Raw genomic sequence first — 16,282 nt, forward strand, 5'->3', positions numbered from 1 at the left:
CCCCCCCCCCCCCCCCCCCCCCCCCCCCCCCCCCCCCCCCCCCCCCCCCCCCCCCCCCCCCCCCCCCCCCCCCCCCCCCCCCCCCCCCCCCCCCCCCCCCCCCCCCCCCCCCCCCCCCCCCCCCCCCCCCCCCCCCCCCCCCCCCCCCCCCCCCCCCCCCCCCCCCCCCCCCCCCCCCCCCCCCCCCGAGTCAGACTGGGAGCTGGCTCCAGAGTTATACTATGACTCTTACAAAGCAGAAGGTGGTCATTTGGCCCATCAAGTCTGCACCGACCCTCTGAAAGAACACCTTATCCAGGCCCATAAACCCCCCCCCCCCGCCCCCCTCCCCGAGCCTAACCCTGTAAGCCCACTAAGGGCAATTTAGCATGGCCAATCCACCTAACCTGCACATCTTTGGACCATGGGGGGGGGAAACCGGAGCACCTGGAGGAAACCCACGCAGAAACAGGGAGAAAGTACAAACTCCACACAGTCACCCGAGGGGGGAATTATACCCTGGCCCCTGGCCCTGTGAGGCAGCCATGCTACCCACTGTACCACTGTGCCGCCCCAACGTTGCAAGCAATGTTGCAAGTCCAGCCACGGAAACAAATCCCACTAGCAACACTGGTATTGACAATTTCAAGGTAAAAGGATTAGTGAGTGAACTGATCATTTTCCACCAGTAATGATTCACTGGGCTCTGTTTTACAAGCATCTTAAATGCAAATATAAAGGACGTGCGCAAAAAAACCCCTCAGATATTTCAATATTAGAAGAGTTTGTTGTTAAATAAGTCCCAATTGATTGCGACAGCTTATGTGAGGCATGAAATATCGTTCCCTGCTATTGGAACAGAGGCGTTAAATGAACGATTTGATTCACTTATTATCATGGAAAGGTTAATTTCAAAGACAAATTAATTTTGCATCGGTACAATATTAGAAGACCCTGGTTTTTGAACGCGTTCACATGCAGACACCTCCTGAAGTAAGCTCCCATGTGGAGATAGGGTCAGGGGCAGAAGCTGGTCTTGGTGGTGTGAAGTGGAAGGGTGGGATTTGATGGGGAACAGGACATCAGCCACCCACCCCCTCATTTCCTTTCCAAATCTGGCACTGGTTTCTTTTTATGTCCCGGCTTAAACTGTTTTTGCCCAGGCCACCCACAAGCCTTTGCAATTCCCAATCAGCCTTGATGTGTTGGGTAAGCTGGGTCTGCGAGGACTGCGTTTACTGCAGCAGTGAGAGAGAGACAGGCTTCCAACACTTGAAGAAATTGAACTCGATTTTATTGAACTCTTAACTATCATACATACTTTAACTGTGGGTTGACACTATGCTGACTTGACTGGAGACCCGAGGCTAACCTGACCAGACTATCTTACTACCATATGGTGTATGTTCCAGTTGCTGCTCACGGGCTCTGACTGTCTCAGAGGCTGCATCCCCAGAGAGCGGGAAAACTAGTGCCCTCTGGCTTTATAGTGGTCTGTCCTATCTGGTGATTGGCTGCTGTGTTCTGTGTGTTCATTGGTCATCCTGTGTGTCAATCACTGCCTGTCTGTGCACCATCATATGGGGCTGATTTATGGGGCTAAATCACAGGGGCTGATTTAGCTCACTGGGCTAAATCGCTGGCTTTTAAAGCAGACCAAGCAGGTCAGCAGCACGGTTCGATTCCCGTATCAGCCTCCCCGGACAGGCGCCGGAATGTGGCGACTAGGGGCTTTTCACAGTAACTTCATTGAAGCCTACTCGTGACAATAAGCGATTTTCATTTTTCATTTCATTTCATCATATACCTGTATGTATATTATGGCAGGCCCCAGCAAAAACATTCCACACACATTCCCATTTCCCTCAAACGGCTGAACATAGACAATTTTCAACATTCATTTGCACCAAATCCCGTTTGCTTTTTGCTGATGGAAGGGTCTCAAGTTGGAATCACTCACCCTCACGGTCAATATAAACCCTGAGCTGTACAGGGGGTTTTCCCGGTCCAACGGCCCGTTGAGCGTCAAAGCTCCACTGATGTAATCCAAGGCAAAGATGCTGTTGGTATTACCTGGGAAAATAAAACCGGCCCAGCCTGTTAGTCACCCAGAGCAGATGGACACACCGCAAGTAAGCAACAGGAAAAAACAAAAGAGAATTTGAACAGGATTTCATCATCCACCTGGCTGGCTTTTTGGAGACAGACCGCGTCTACTGCGACGGCAACAGCACAGTTATCTCGTGACAGACTAAACAATAGCCCACAGTAACAAAAGCTGGACCGCAAACTCTGCCGAAATGTTTAATAAGTCAAGTCAAGTTCAATCCCAACAAATCAGTGAAAACTAATTAATTAGAGAAACCATCACAATTGGTACAAACCCAGAACAAACAAAAGAAATATCCGAATCTCATTTCATTTGCATCCAGGATGTGGAGATGCCGGCGTTGGACTGGGGTGAGCGCAGTAAGAAGTCTTACAACACCAGGTTAAAGTCCAACATGTTTGTTTCAAACCCTAGCTTTCAGAGCACTGCTCCTTCCTCAGGTGAATGAAGAGATGATGTGAGGTACATTTCCATCAAAGACAGCAAGCCATCCTCCAGATGGAGGACAGGTCGCCCCATGCGCTATAACACTAATGAAAAATACTTGGTTTAAAGCAACATTTTCCCCCTTAACGGCCGCATCAATTTGTACACGCGCTGACCTGGAAACACCACACCAATGATGGAGATTACAAGGGGTGAAGTTGCCACACTGAGAAATCCCCAGGGACAAAACATCACGAAACAGACATAATGGTCAGACTTGGGAACCTATACTCAAGATGCAGTTTAAGGGTTATGTTGGTTCTGCAGAGGACTGCGGACAAATTCTCTACACCCAATTGGAAGCAGGAAAGAACAGCACATGAGGGGCTGAATAACCGCAGTTCACAATGTAACTTATATATGTTTCCAATCATATGACTTTACAGTGCAGGCAAACATTGTACCAAAAACCTATTCCTTCCTCCCCAGCCATATTACTCCGTTAGTTCCACCCCATCAGTGTTGTTGCTCAGTGGGATATGCTCATACTTTCATTTCCCTGCCCTTTCCAATACACCCTTCCTTGAATATGAATCCAATATTTCCTCATTAATTCCGCCACCAATTTCCTCCTCTTGTTGGGTATCATGGACATCAAATCTTGTCCAAAATCATTCCAGGGGAATGTTGTTTATTTAAACCATGAGCCACGATGGTGGGCAATGCAGAGAGATCCTATCACAGGAGGCGATACATCAAAGAACAACCCCTATCCTCACAAAGTGTCAACACTTCCCCAGCAGGGAGCTCGGGTCAAGGAAATCTGGCTGGTCCTCAAACTCAGATGTCATGATTGTGGGTAATAACCCCTAATAATCAGCTGAAGTTACATAAGAACATAAGAACTAGGAGCAGGAGTAGGCCACCTGGCCCCTCAAGCCTGCTCCACCATTCAATGAGATCATGGCTGATCTTTTGTGGACTCAGCTCCACTTTCCGGCCCGAACACCATAACCCTTAATCCCTTTATTCTTCAAAAAACTATCTATCTTATCTTAAAAACATGTAATGAAGGAGGCTCTACTGCTTCACTGGGCAAGGAATTCCATAGATTCACAACCCTTTGGGTGAAGAAGTTCCTCCTAAACTCAGTCCTAAATCTACTTCCCCTTATTTTGAGGCTATGCCCCCTAGTTCTGCTTTCACCCGCCAGTGGAAACAACCTGCCGGCATCTATCCTATCTATTCCCTTCATTATTTTATATGTTTCTATAAGATCCCCCCTCATCCTTCTAAATTCCAACGAGCACAGTCCCAATCTACTCAACCTCTCCACGTAATCCAACCCCTTCAGCTCTGGGATTAACCGAGTGAATCTCCTCTGCACACCCTCCAGTGCCAGTACGTCCTTTCTCAAGTAAGGAGACCAAAACTGAACACAATACTCCAGGTGTGGCCGCACTAACACCTTATACAATTGCAGCATAACCTCCCTAGTCTTAAACTCCATCCCTCTAGCAATGAAGAACAACATTCCATTCGCCTTCTTAATCACCTGTTGCACCTGTAAACCAACTTTTTGCGACTCATGCACTAGCACACCCAGGTCTCTCTGCACAGCAGCATGCTTTAATATTTTATCATTTAAATAATAGTCCCATTTGCTGTTATTCCTACCAAAATGGGTAACCTCACATTTGTCAACATTATATTCCATCTGCCAGACCCGAGCCCATTCACTTAACCTATCCAAATCCCTCTGCAGTATCCTCTGCACTTTTTGCTTTACCACTCATCTTAGTGTCATCTGCAAACTTGGACACATTGCCCTTGGTCCCCAACCCCAAATCATCAGAATGATACAGAACAGATGGAGGTCATTCACCCATCGCACCTCTTCTTGCTCTTTAAATGAGCTATCCATCCTTCTCTTTTCCACATAGATCTGCATTCCCCCCCCCAGTACTTGACAATTCTCTTTTCAAAGTTAACATTGAATTTCATCCGCTATCTTGTCAGGGACCAAAGTGCTGATGAACAAATTACTGCATTGAAAAAATAACATTGCCCCTGGATCACTGGCCCTTCCGCAATCAGAAACAGTTCAGAGTTTTCAGGGAAGCCATCGTGCAGACACTTAACTCAATTTCAATCAAAAGCATTCTTTTGATTTTTCTGGATATTTTGTTTGATTTTGTTGTGCACCTGCCACGTCTATACAATCTGCCCCAAGCCTGTCCGCGATGTCCAGCCGCTGGGAAGGTACAGGAGACCCACACCTCTCCCCGATTTGTTTTCCATCCTGCAGTCCCTGCTTGGACATTTTAATGCAATGCACTCGGCAAAGAAAGAGTTTACATCTGGGGCTCACAATTCTAAATGTCCTGTCGCAATTTCTTACCACACAGTTTGGAAATAACGGAAGCTAAATTCCTGCAGGTGCCGGAGATGGGAAATGAAAACTGCAAAACAGCCAGCAGTCAGGCAGGTCTTAATCATCACCTTTTTGAATCATTTAGCAACGTCTATCCTGTACCCCATTCATAGGTTGTGTACCCCTCCCCACTATCTTCTCTCTCCCCCTCCCCCACTTCTCCTTGTCTCTCTACCTCCTCATAAAATGCTAAATCTCTCGCTTCTTTCAGCTCTGATGAAAGGCCGGCGACCCAAAATGCTAACCCTGTTCTCTCTCCACAGATGCCACCTGACCGCAGCAGCATTCCGTTTTAATCTACCACAAAATGGAAGAAGTTAAAGTAATAAAAGTGATCACACTGCCACCTCCAATGGTGCTCTGCGAGTTGCAAAGTTTCCAAATGTCTTGGGTGATTCTTGATGATACACTATTGCTCCTTTCAAATATTGCTCTTTATTTATGTTTTCATGCAGAATTCAATTGGCGAGAGAAGATATACAGCAAATACTCCAGCAGCAGCAAAGATATGAAAGTTTTATTAGTACAAATGTTCACATTTTGGAAGCACTTCTATTCAACTCGAGCAGAGTTTGATAAGTCCCTTGCTGCCGACATCAAAAACTAGACACATTGAACACTGGCTGAATGCTAAAGTGGCATAGAAGACAGGCTTATCACTTCGAAACACTCTGCTTCCAAGCACTAGAATCTCTTTTCAGCTAAAATTAGCCCCAAGTGCTGTTACATTAACAAGTTGGCAAGTGGAGGCCCCGGATGAACATCAAACCAAAATGATGACACATCGATCAACATCCTGGAGGTCACCACTGACCAGAAAATTAACTAGAACACCCACATAAACACCGAGCGGATCAAAGGCTGGGAATTTTGGGACAGGTGTCTCATATCCCGACTCCCCAGAGCCTGTCCACCATCTATAAGGCACAAGTCAGGAGTGTAATGGAATACTCTCCACTTGCTTGGATGAGTGCAGCTCCAACAACACTCAAGAAGCTCAACACCATCCAGGCCAATTAATAAACCCAATTGATTGGCACCCCCATCCACCAGCTCAAACATTTGCTCCCTCTTCAGACACCAATGGACAACGGCAGCAATCAACCCGTGTACCGTCTATAGGATGCTGTGCAGGAACTCACTAAATCTTCTTTGGCAGCACCTTCCAAACCAGCAGCCCATAGCACCTGGAAGGACAAAGGCAACAGGACATGGAACATCACCACCTGCAAGTTCCTTGCCAAGTCGCACATCATCCTGATTTGGGACAATAATCGCAGTTTCTTCATCGTCGCCGATTCCAAATCCTCAAACTCCCTCCCGAACAGCACTGCAGCGGTTCAAGGTGGCGGCCTCACCAGCATCTTTCAACGGCAATTAAGAACGGGGATCAAAAACTGACACTTGGATACAACGAACGAATTTTAAAAATCATGAATAACGATCACTTGGAAGAGGATTAGTCAAGGTGCTGGTGCTCGTGCCCGTGATACCGTACCACAGCAAGAGCGGCCACCTCCAGGGGAGCAGGCCAAATGGGTAAACAAGAAAAAAAAACAAAATGGTGGTGGCCTCTTCTTGAAGCTGTGAATTTTTACACAAATGTACGCAATTATAGGGCTTTATTTTCCTAAAGCTCTTTTTGCAAAAGGTTTACAATAATAATTTACACGGAAGGTTGTGCGAACACAAGTGTCACAGGTCGGACACACGGGATGAAACTAGAATGAAAAGCCATCTGAGCCAGGGAACAGGAGGCAGAAGAAGCTTGGCTGAAGATTATAAGCAGTAGGAGGTGAGGGTCATTCACATCTGCTGTTAGTAAGTTCAAACAAGACACGTTTATTATAATAGTTATCTACTACTTAGGTATATAAAACTAAAAGACTAGGCTATTCCTACCGCTAACAGGCCAATACTTATCTGGAATAAGGGAACTGCCGGATCAGGGAACAATGGCCTCTTGCTTTCTCCTGGATCCGCAGGCTTCCAGTCAGTGTGGACTAAAGGGGTCAGGAGTGTCTACTCTCGTAGCGTGCGTTGTATGACACTTACTTGATGGCAGCTGCTGACCAGGCCTCTCCTTCTCAAGGTTCTTCTACTGCAAAGGTGTTCTGCTGGGAGGGCCGGCTGATCAAGAAGAGCGTTGGGAGGCTGGTCAAGGAGAGCACTGGGAGGCTGGTCAAGGAGAGCGAATCAGTCCTGGGACCTGTCTTTTATAGGTCCCAGGGGCTTTGTGCCCTTCTGGGCGGACCCTCTATAAACCTGCAATCGATTGGGTCTCTTCCCAATCGATTGATTTGAATTTCCCCAATAACGGGACCATTCCTCGATCACCGGGCGGTTCCTTACACCTTATTGGTGTCCTTTGTCTTAGATTCCACTGGCGCCGGAATGTCTGACCTTCCATAGAATGTTTCAATTGCAGTTAACTGTTGTGTCCATTGTGCCTGGGAATCACCGTGAATCGCTCACTTAATATGCGCAGCTTGTTAGTTACAATTCTGTCTGGTTTCTGTAGCAGCTAGAATACAGGGGATTCTGCAAACTGCTTGTTTCTTTGCCAATGTCCATTTTTCACTGTAATCTTTGCGTTCTTCCATTTCGGATGAGGAAGTGGCCAACCCAGGTGGCTACAGCTGTGCCAGTTACTCTAACGGCCTCGCCTCAGAGACGATGCCATTTAGCACTGGTTTCCACAAACATGTTTTAGGGGGAACAGCGGGGGGGGGGTGGAGGAGGGGGGGGCGTTGCCCCAGGCGATCGGGGGTCATATGTGGTTGGACTCTGGGTAGGGTGGTTCCCTGGAGCTCCTGATGCCACCAGGGCACATTGGCACTGCCACCAGTTAGATATTAATAAGGGGATCAGGGGTTATGGGGAGAAGGCAGGAGAATGGGAATGAGAAAAATATCAGTCATGATTGAATGGCAGAGCAGACTCGATGGGCCGCGTGGCCTAATTCTGCTCCTATGTCTTGTGGTCTTGTACGATTGTGGCCTAACTCTGCTTTCCTGCCCGTCTCCCATGACCGTTAACTCAAAAATCTGTCTAATGCCACCTTGAATGTATTCAATGATCCGGCCTTCTCTGCTCGCTCTGACAGAGAATTCCAAAGACTAATGCCCTTCCAAGTGAAGAACTTTCTCCTCATCCAGTCTTAAATGGGGGAAACCTCTTATTTGTCAACTGCGCCTCTAACTCTAGATTTGACCATGAGTGGGAGCATTCCCTCAGCATCTACTCTGTCAAGTCCTCTCAATCTTGTACGTTTCAGTAAGATCAGCTCTAATTCTTCTAAACTCCAATGAGTATAGACTGAGCCTGCTCAAACCTTCCTCACAAAACAACCCCTTCATCCCAGTAATCAACCAAGTGAACTTTCTCTGAACTGCTTCCAATGCAAGTATATATAGAGGGACTAAACTGTGCACAGTATTTCAGGTGTGGTCTCACCAATGTCCTGTACACTTTTAGCAAGACTCCCCTACTTTTACACTCCATCAACCTAGCCATAATAGTCAGCATCCCAAACCCTTCTGTGCCACAGCATTCCATTCTGGAATGTCTCCCAATTTAAATATGATTCTGCTTTTCTACTCGTCACGTCAAAATGGACAATCTGTCATTTATGCTCCATCTGCCAAATTCTTGCTCACTCATCGCCTAAACTCCTTTGTAATCTCTTCGGGCGCCATCAAACGGCCTCCATCGCGCCCGACTTGGTGACCTGACGGGGCCGTTAAGTCTCACAAGAGGCCTCTCACGAGATGTGTGACGCTTATTATGCCTTGCGAGATCTCATGAGATCTCACCCTCAATGAGCAGGATCCAGATTTGCATATTCAAGTGAGTAGTTAGTCTCACTTGAACATGTCTCCGCCAGAGTTGCCCAAGGCGTGGGATTGAATGGCCTCACCTCCGAGATCCCGCCATGGTGCCATTTAGCACTGTTTTGCACAAATGTGGGGGAGGGGTGGGTGCCCATGGTGATCGGGGGCTCCCAGGTGGGCAGGGTGGGGCCCTAGAATACCTAATACAACCTGGGAATCTCCAGTGCCAAGTTGGCAAGGGAAGGCCAGGCTGGCAGTGCCAAGGAGCCAGGTTGTCCATGCCAAGCATCAGGCCCGGGGTGCCCTGCCCTTATGAGGTGTTGTGATTTTCTAAATGACCCGCTATTACCGCCGTAATGAACTGCGAGGGATTATGAAGCATCCTCCTCCATTTTGCCGGCCCCCAAAGGTTTGTTACCATCCTCCGCTGACTCCACCACGTTGTACAAACCGTTATCCTGATTAATCGATCCACCACAGACCCAATCTCATTCAGACTGGGGGCTGTGTCATCGCACTGACCCGCTCCTCTCGATCTTCCTTGCTGCAATGCTCCATCCCCCCCCCCAGCTACCTGCAGAAGTGGAGCTAAACAGAACAAATGGGAATCTGTTAAACTTCCACTGCCTGAAAGCCACATCCAAGGTCATCCCATCCTCTGTTATTGAACGACAGTATGTAGACATTGTTTGCTTCTGCACACATTCAGAGGCTGAGCGCCAACCCATTGTCAACACCTTCACCAAGGTGTGCACAAACAGGGGCCTTACACCAAAAAGGTCCTCTCCCAACCAACCCCTGCCCCACAGCACTGCCCCCTGGTTATCAAAATCCATCACAAAGTCTTGAGCAACGAAAACAAAACTTCATACCTAGCCCACTGTCAACAAGGGTAGACATCAACAATGAGGTTAAACACCGTCCGCACGCAAGCGCAAGGTTGTGGGGGCGAAATCCACGCAAACACGGGGAGAATGTGCAAACTCCACACGGACAGTGTCCCAGAGCCGGGATCGAACCTGGGACCTCAGCGCCGTGAGGCAGCAGTGCTAACCACTGCGCCACCGTGCTGCCCCCTCCATCAGATTTCTGTGCATATGTCCCAATCTATCACATGACTTGATGTCAAATTCTGTTTGATCTATTAAAGAATCTAGATAAATGAAAAATAGTTGTTGCAGGAAAAGTTTTTAAAAACTTAGACCATGTCGGCTGAAGTTTCCAGGTGTGAGCGTTTCTTGTTTATGTTTAGACTTGTTGTTTTAATTAGCTTCCTTCATCTGCTATTCCCCCCGATAATCCTCCTAACCAGCCAGCTGCCAGCTTTCAGCTGCCATTGCGCCTGCTGCAGCTCGTGGGCAGGCTGGAATCTCCTCGGAGGTGCCAATGGCACTGCGAGACCTGAAGAAGGCGGAGAAGCTTGGCAGATGGCTTCTGCGTCTCAGGTTTTGCCCCCCAAAGACTTGCGCTTGCCGACTCAAACAATCTTTCCTGGGCATGTCAGATAAAAGATTTAACCTCTCCAGCTCGCAAAGGGGCTGTCAAACAGTTGTGTCAACTCTCAGCGTGATGGCTTGGAGGCAAGGTCTGAGGATAGTGATGGCACTTCCCTGTGGGCAAGCCTTACCATTTCCACCCCTCCAGGTTGCTACCACAGCAACCAGATGATGGACAACATCAGCTCCTGGCCCATTAGGCAAATGGCAATTTTGTCTGAACCTCTAACAGGGCTCGGCCACAAACCTTCTTTGATAACACTCCTGGAATCCACCCTCGGTGATTTTACAGTGTTTGAGGTGCCGCAGAAGTGCCAGTTAAACATTTAGTAAGAACGCTGAAGTCACTTGAAGGAGAAAACATTCGCTTTAGACACAAGAGGCTTAAGCGAGGGCGAAGACAGAGTGTAATCAAGTTCGGAAACATCCGCGGGGAGAAAACAAGGTATCCTTTTTATAAATTTAGAGTGCCCAATTCTTTTCTTTTTCCAAGGGACAATTTAGCGTGGCCAATCCACCTACTCTGCACATCTTTTGGGTTATGGGGATGGGGCCCACACGCACACGGGGAGAATGTGCAAACTCCACACGGTCAGTGACACGGGGCCGGGATCGAACCCAGGTCATCGGCGGCGTGAGGCAGCAGCACTAACCACCGTGCCACATGGGAGAAAACAAAGTAAATCAAATGCTCGTGAACGAGGGGGAGAAAATTGGTCATTGCAACAAAAAAAAGCTCAATATATTTCCAGGCAGCCATTAGAAGGGAAGGGAAGGAGAGAAGTTGTCCACATGGTCCTTCAACGTTGCCCTCCCATTCAATAAATCACTGCTAATCTTTGATTCCACTTTCCCGCTCCGGCCTGATATCCATAAGATTCAGTTACATCCCAAGAGTCTATTGATCTCAATTTTGAATATACCCCATAATTGGGCATTTACATGCTTCTCAAAGTCAAAAATAAACTCTCAAATGATGTCACATCGCTGCAGACTCCCTCGCCCAACATCCAAACTTAGGAGCAATCGGGGAGACTGTTGCCGTAGAAATATCGAATGGTTTTATCACGAAACTGAAGCCATTCGGCCCATTATGTCCATGCTAGCTCCCCCTCTTCCCCATTGTTCTGTCAATTCTTCTCTCTTCAGACAACAGTCCAATTCTCATTTGAAAGCCATGATTCAATCTGCCTCCACCACACTCTCGGCCGATTCCAAATCCTAACCACTCGCTGGGTAAAAGTACTTTTCTTTGTCCTGTCAGAGCTTCTTTTGCCATTTTTGCCTCCAAGCCGTGTCCTACAGTCTCTCCCCATCTACCCTGCAAAGACCCTTCATGGTTTTGAACACTCCTACCAAATCGCCTGTGAAACTTCCCTTCTCCAAGGAGAACTGTCCCAACTTTTCCAAACCCATCGACGGAAGTGAAGTTCCTCATCCCTGTAAAGTTTTATGCCCCCCCCCCTTGAAGGTCTTACGTCCTTCCTAAAGTGTGGTGCCCGGAACTCAAAGCAACACTCTAGCGGAGGGTGAACCATTGGGGAACACAAGTTTTTAAAAAGAGATGGCAGAAGTATAAAATAGAATTCACCAGACACGATGTCCCTCCTAAATAATACAGAACTGTTGAATTAGTCAACCACTTGGCATGACTTCAAACACTCAACAGGTTGAATATCCTTCAGTTAGTTGGCACTTATCTAGGATACAGCAGATTGGGGGGAGCAATCGACATCTCTAGGCCCCACACAACATTTGGTACCTTGGACTAAATCCTGTCGCAAACTCTCCGAGTTGGAAAGTTTGAACAGAAGTAAGTATAAATCAAGGTTAGTTCTCTCTCCGTCTCAGAGACAGCTCAGCATTCAACTGGGAGGTGAAGGTACGCAGAGTGGGTCTCTCAAAAATACTGACAGCGTGCCCCCCCTCCCCACCCCCCACCCCCATAATAATTCCGGTTAACCCCTAGTCAGTGATGCTCTGTGAAAAGTGTGCCAAAAATAAATATTTAGTCCAGCGTGGCTAACTCTTATCAAATAAGGGACACTTTCACTATGGGATCAAAGGGGGCTGCCAGTGACCGTGAAGGGAGCGGTGTGCAAATGGTTGTTGCGGTGGGGGGGGAATCGGCGAGCGTGGAGGTGGGGTTGTGTGGGGAAGGAGGGGTTTTCAAACCAAAATATCAAGTTAGGGGGAGAGGCAGGGGGTTGAGATCAACCACAATTTACAATTTATCGTGTTGAGTCTCTTGGGGCTAATGGGGGAGGGGGGGGGGGGGGAGGGAGGCGGGATGAGGGTATTGAACCTGGTGATGAGCCATGATCACAATGAATGGTGGAGCAGGCTCAAAGGGCCGAATGGCCTCCTGTTGCTTCTATTTTCAATGTTTCTATGAGTCACCACTCTCTACCAGCCAACTCGCACAGTCCTGCTCAAATTACTCATCGCCACTTCCAGGTACAGTCTCTCGCAGGCTGCTCCAGAAATACAGGACGGAAGATTTCTCTCAGGGGACCCGTGACAAATATTCAAAATAAAGGACGGTCCCTTAAAACGTGTGACAGGTACGCGCCCTGGTCCAGTCACTCGTGAATCTCAGTGACTCAGAAAAGAGGCTTCAAAACCGTTACACAGAACTCTGGTGAAGGTGGCCGGCAACATTGGACATCGACCACAATACCACTAATGTTAAAAATATTCCGAAGGATTTTGACAGAGCATTAGATGTCTTTGTTGGAAAAAAATGGGTCTCAAGGAGGTTTCAAAGAAAGGCTTGCATTTATGATACCGCTATTCACAATCTCTGGATGTCTCAAAGCACTTTACAGCTGATTAAATACTTTTGAAGCATGGCTGCGACAGTAATGTAGGAAAGGCAGCAGCGCACGTGTGTTCTAGAACATTCCAAAACTGCAACGTTATGTGGAGATAATCCTCTTCAGCCATGTTGGTTGAGGAATATATATTGTACATTTTAAGCATCACATTCGGCAGGTGGCACCTCATCCACTTAGCGAGGGCCGCACTGCAGTGTTGGCTCCAAAGGTGCACCCAGATCTCTGAAGTGAAACCTCAACCCCCAACCTTTTGACTCTGGGGCAAAGAGCACTGCCCACTCGACCATGGCTGACACACTTCTCAAAAGGCAGAGAGGGAGAGAGACACAGAGAGAGGGACAGAGAGAAGCAGACAGAGAGAGGCAGAGAGAGAGAGAGAAGGAACTCAACACTGAGCTCCCAAGGAAGCCTGCCTAATTGCTGGAGGAGCAAAGTGAGATAGGGATGCGTAGCAGGCGACAGAGTCAGTGGTCTCGAGGGTAAGGAAAGCTTCAATCGGTCGTGCAGATTGCCAACACCGGCTGGACATCTTCCTGGAGGTGTGAGCAACAGGCCTCCAGCCACCCAACATGACCTTATTCATGGGTGTCCTTCACATCAATCGGAAAGCAATTAACAAAAGTGCTCAAAGGAATTTATTTTGAAAACATTTTGTAAATTTTACAGGACGGAGTCTTGGGGATGAATCCAGAAGTGATGGAGACTGCATGGAGAATCCTGGAGGGTGGGTGAGTCAAGCCACTGAGGGATATGTAGGGGTGGACAGGCATTTTAGCTTCAATGTATATGAAGGCAGGCAGGAATGATGAGTGGGAGGGGGTTTGGACAGAATATTGATAAACTGAAATGTGAAAGTTTCAGTCAGAGCTTTAACTCCGTTCTATGTAGATCCAGCAATACTCCGTGAGGTTGTGGAGTAAACACTGCGAATACCTGTCGGATGCAATCTACACTCAGAGACTGGGCGCACCTGATAAATTATTGAATTGTTGTGAGCACGTTATAGCTCGTGCTACATCTGATATTATCTCAGTCCTTTGACTCGATGGAACATATTCGGCAACTGATTATCTCGGCTCAGTGACGGGTAGCAACAACTTGCATTTATATAGCTCCTCAGCTCACATCCCAAACATCCTTTAGGCTGAAGGGTTAAGTAGACGCTTTGTAAACCCAAAACGTATTCTGATGATTTGACTGGATTTTGGAGATCCCACTGGACCATTCTTCGAAACGTAAAGAGGTGCTTTGGTCAACTGGTCGGAATATTCCAGCCCTTCACGCCAGTGAAATGTGAACAGCAATTTCAGCGGTTGTCGGACCCACCACTGGGAGGGGGGGGGGGGGGGGGGGGACCAAGGCTGACCAAGCCTTCAACCAAGCTTCTAATCCAAATTATATTTGTGTGGTACTTGTGAAGTTTCCCTAATGACATCAGCACTCACTAGTTTTTCTTTTCCTTTTTGTCCATTTACAATTATGACTGTATTAATTTCAACATATTTATTAAAACCACATCATTTGCGTGGTTAATTTATTTGCACAAATGAGAACATAGAGAGAGAGGGAGAGACAGAGAGATACAGAAGACAGACAGAGAGCAGGAGAGAGAGAGAGACAGCGTCAGAGTCAGCCAGAGAGAGAGAGGCTCAAAGAGAGACTCAAAGAGGTGGGGGGACACAGCCAGATTTGATAAACGAAACCTCCAACAATGCAGCAGCCTCTCAGTACTGCTCTATGCTCATATCCCGACGTGACAGCTTCAACTCGCACCGCCCCACAATCACCCACACCTCCCCCCCACTCCACACACACCCCTCGCCCCCACCACTAACTCCAAAAAACTTATTTAAATAGTACAACACCAGGTCTCAATCAAACTTGCCAACTTTCAGATATCCAAAGCTGGTTAAGGAAATCAGTTTAAAGAACCATTTATTTGTTATTCCGCTCGAAGCTCCATTATATCTTCAAACAATTTCTCTTGATAGAGCATGACTTTTAACACAGAAATGACTAACCCTGATACCAGTCATCACTGCTCTCAGGCACAGAGCACAAAATCACACACCCAGCAATACTGCCATCATCTTCTTTTGTCCAATATTTTTTCAGAAGCATAAATCCAAGTTAATAACATGTTGCGATTTCAAAGGAACGCATTAAACATTTGGAATGTCACATTGCATTGTAGCATTTTCAGAATTAAATCCTTAAAAAAGTTTCAGCAGGTGAGCTGACATCCAGCTGTGTTCGAGCACCCTAAACTTTGCAATGTCATTTTTCTCGTGTGTTAGAAAGCCGATGCTCTCCACACTCGCATCAAGAGGAGCGCCAGGCAGAACGAGAAAACAGAGCTCCTACCGATTTAAAAATATTGCCCACTAGTGATTCAGACTGAAAACACAAAGGACAAATGCACAATAGGTTAATAAACAGCACAAGGCTAGGGTAATCTGGGTTCTGCACTTATTTCGTTCACTTTTTTTCTTCTACTACCTTCTCAGATTGCTTAGCATAATATCAAAGCCAATACTTCAGTACAGTGCTAATGGAGTGCTGCACTGTCACAGTGCCACCTTTCAATGAGACATTTTTAAAAGTTCATTCACAGGAAATGGGCGCATTTATTGCCCATCTCCAAGGGTCAACCACATTGCTGTGGGTCTGGAGTCACATATAGGCCAGACCAGGTAAGATGGCAGATTTCTTCCCCTAAAGGACATTTGAGAACTAGATGTTTTTTTTATGACAATCGACAATGGTTTCAAAGTCATCGTTAAACTTGTAATTCCAGATTTTTATTGAATTCAAATTTCACCGTCTGCGGGATTTGAACATGGGATCCCTGAGCAGGGTCTCTGGATTACTAGTCCAGGGACAACACCATTATGCCACCGTCTCCCCATGAAACCAAGTCTCAGATGGAAGCAACAAAAATCCTATGACGTTGCTTCAAAGAAGAGCGGATGACAGCACGTGTGACAAAGTTGGAAAGGCATTTAGAGGGAATAGGTTGCCAACTTTAACAGTTAACACACAAGGATAAATTGTCGTCAAGAGAGTATCTAACCATCTGCCTTTGACATCCAATGGTGTTACCATCGCTGACTCCCCCTCCACCTATATCTTGGGAGTTACCATCGACAAACTGAACTGCACTAGCC

The 16,282-nt window shown here is 47.2% G+C and overlaps 1 protein-coding gene across 1 annotated transcript in view; it reads right to left on the minus strand.

Annotated features, from left to right (window-relative positions):
• LOC119956232 (cadherin-23-like) overlaps nt 1-16,282 on the minus strand; it is a 306,203-nt gene that overhangs the window by 29,860 nt on the left and 260,061 nt on the right. Inside the window, exon 10 of the mRNA XM_038783267.1 lies at nt 1,940-2,052. Within this exon, the coding sequence (XP_038639195.1) occupies nt 1,940-2,052 (113 nt within the window). The remainder of the gene's footprint in view (nt 1-1,939; nt 2,053-16,282) is intronic.

This window comes from Scyliorhinus canicula, chromosome 22 (genome assembly GCF_902713615.1).
Source record: "Scyliorhinus canicula chromosome 22, sScyCan1.1, whole genome shotgun sequence".
Lineage (NCBI taxonomy): Eukaryota > Metazoa > Chordata > Chondrichthyes > Carcharhiniformes > Scyliorhinidae > Scyliorhinus > Scyliorhinus canicula.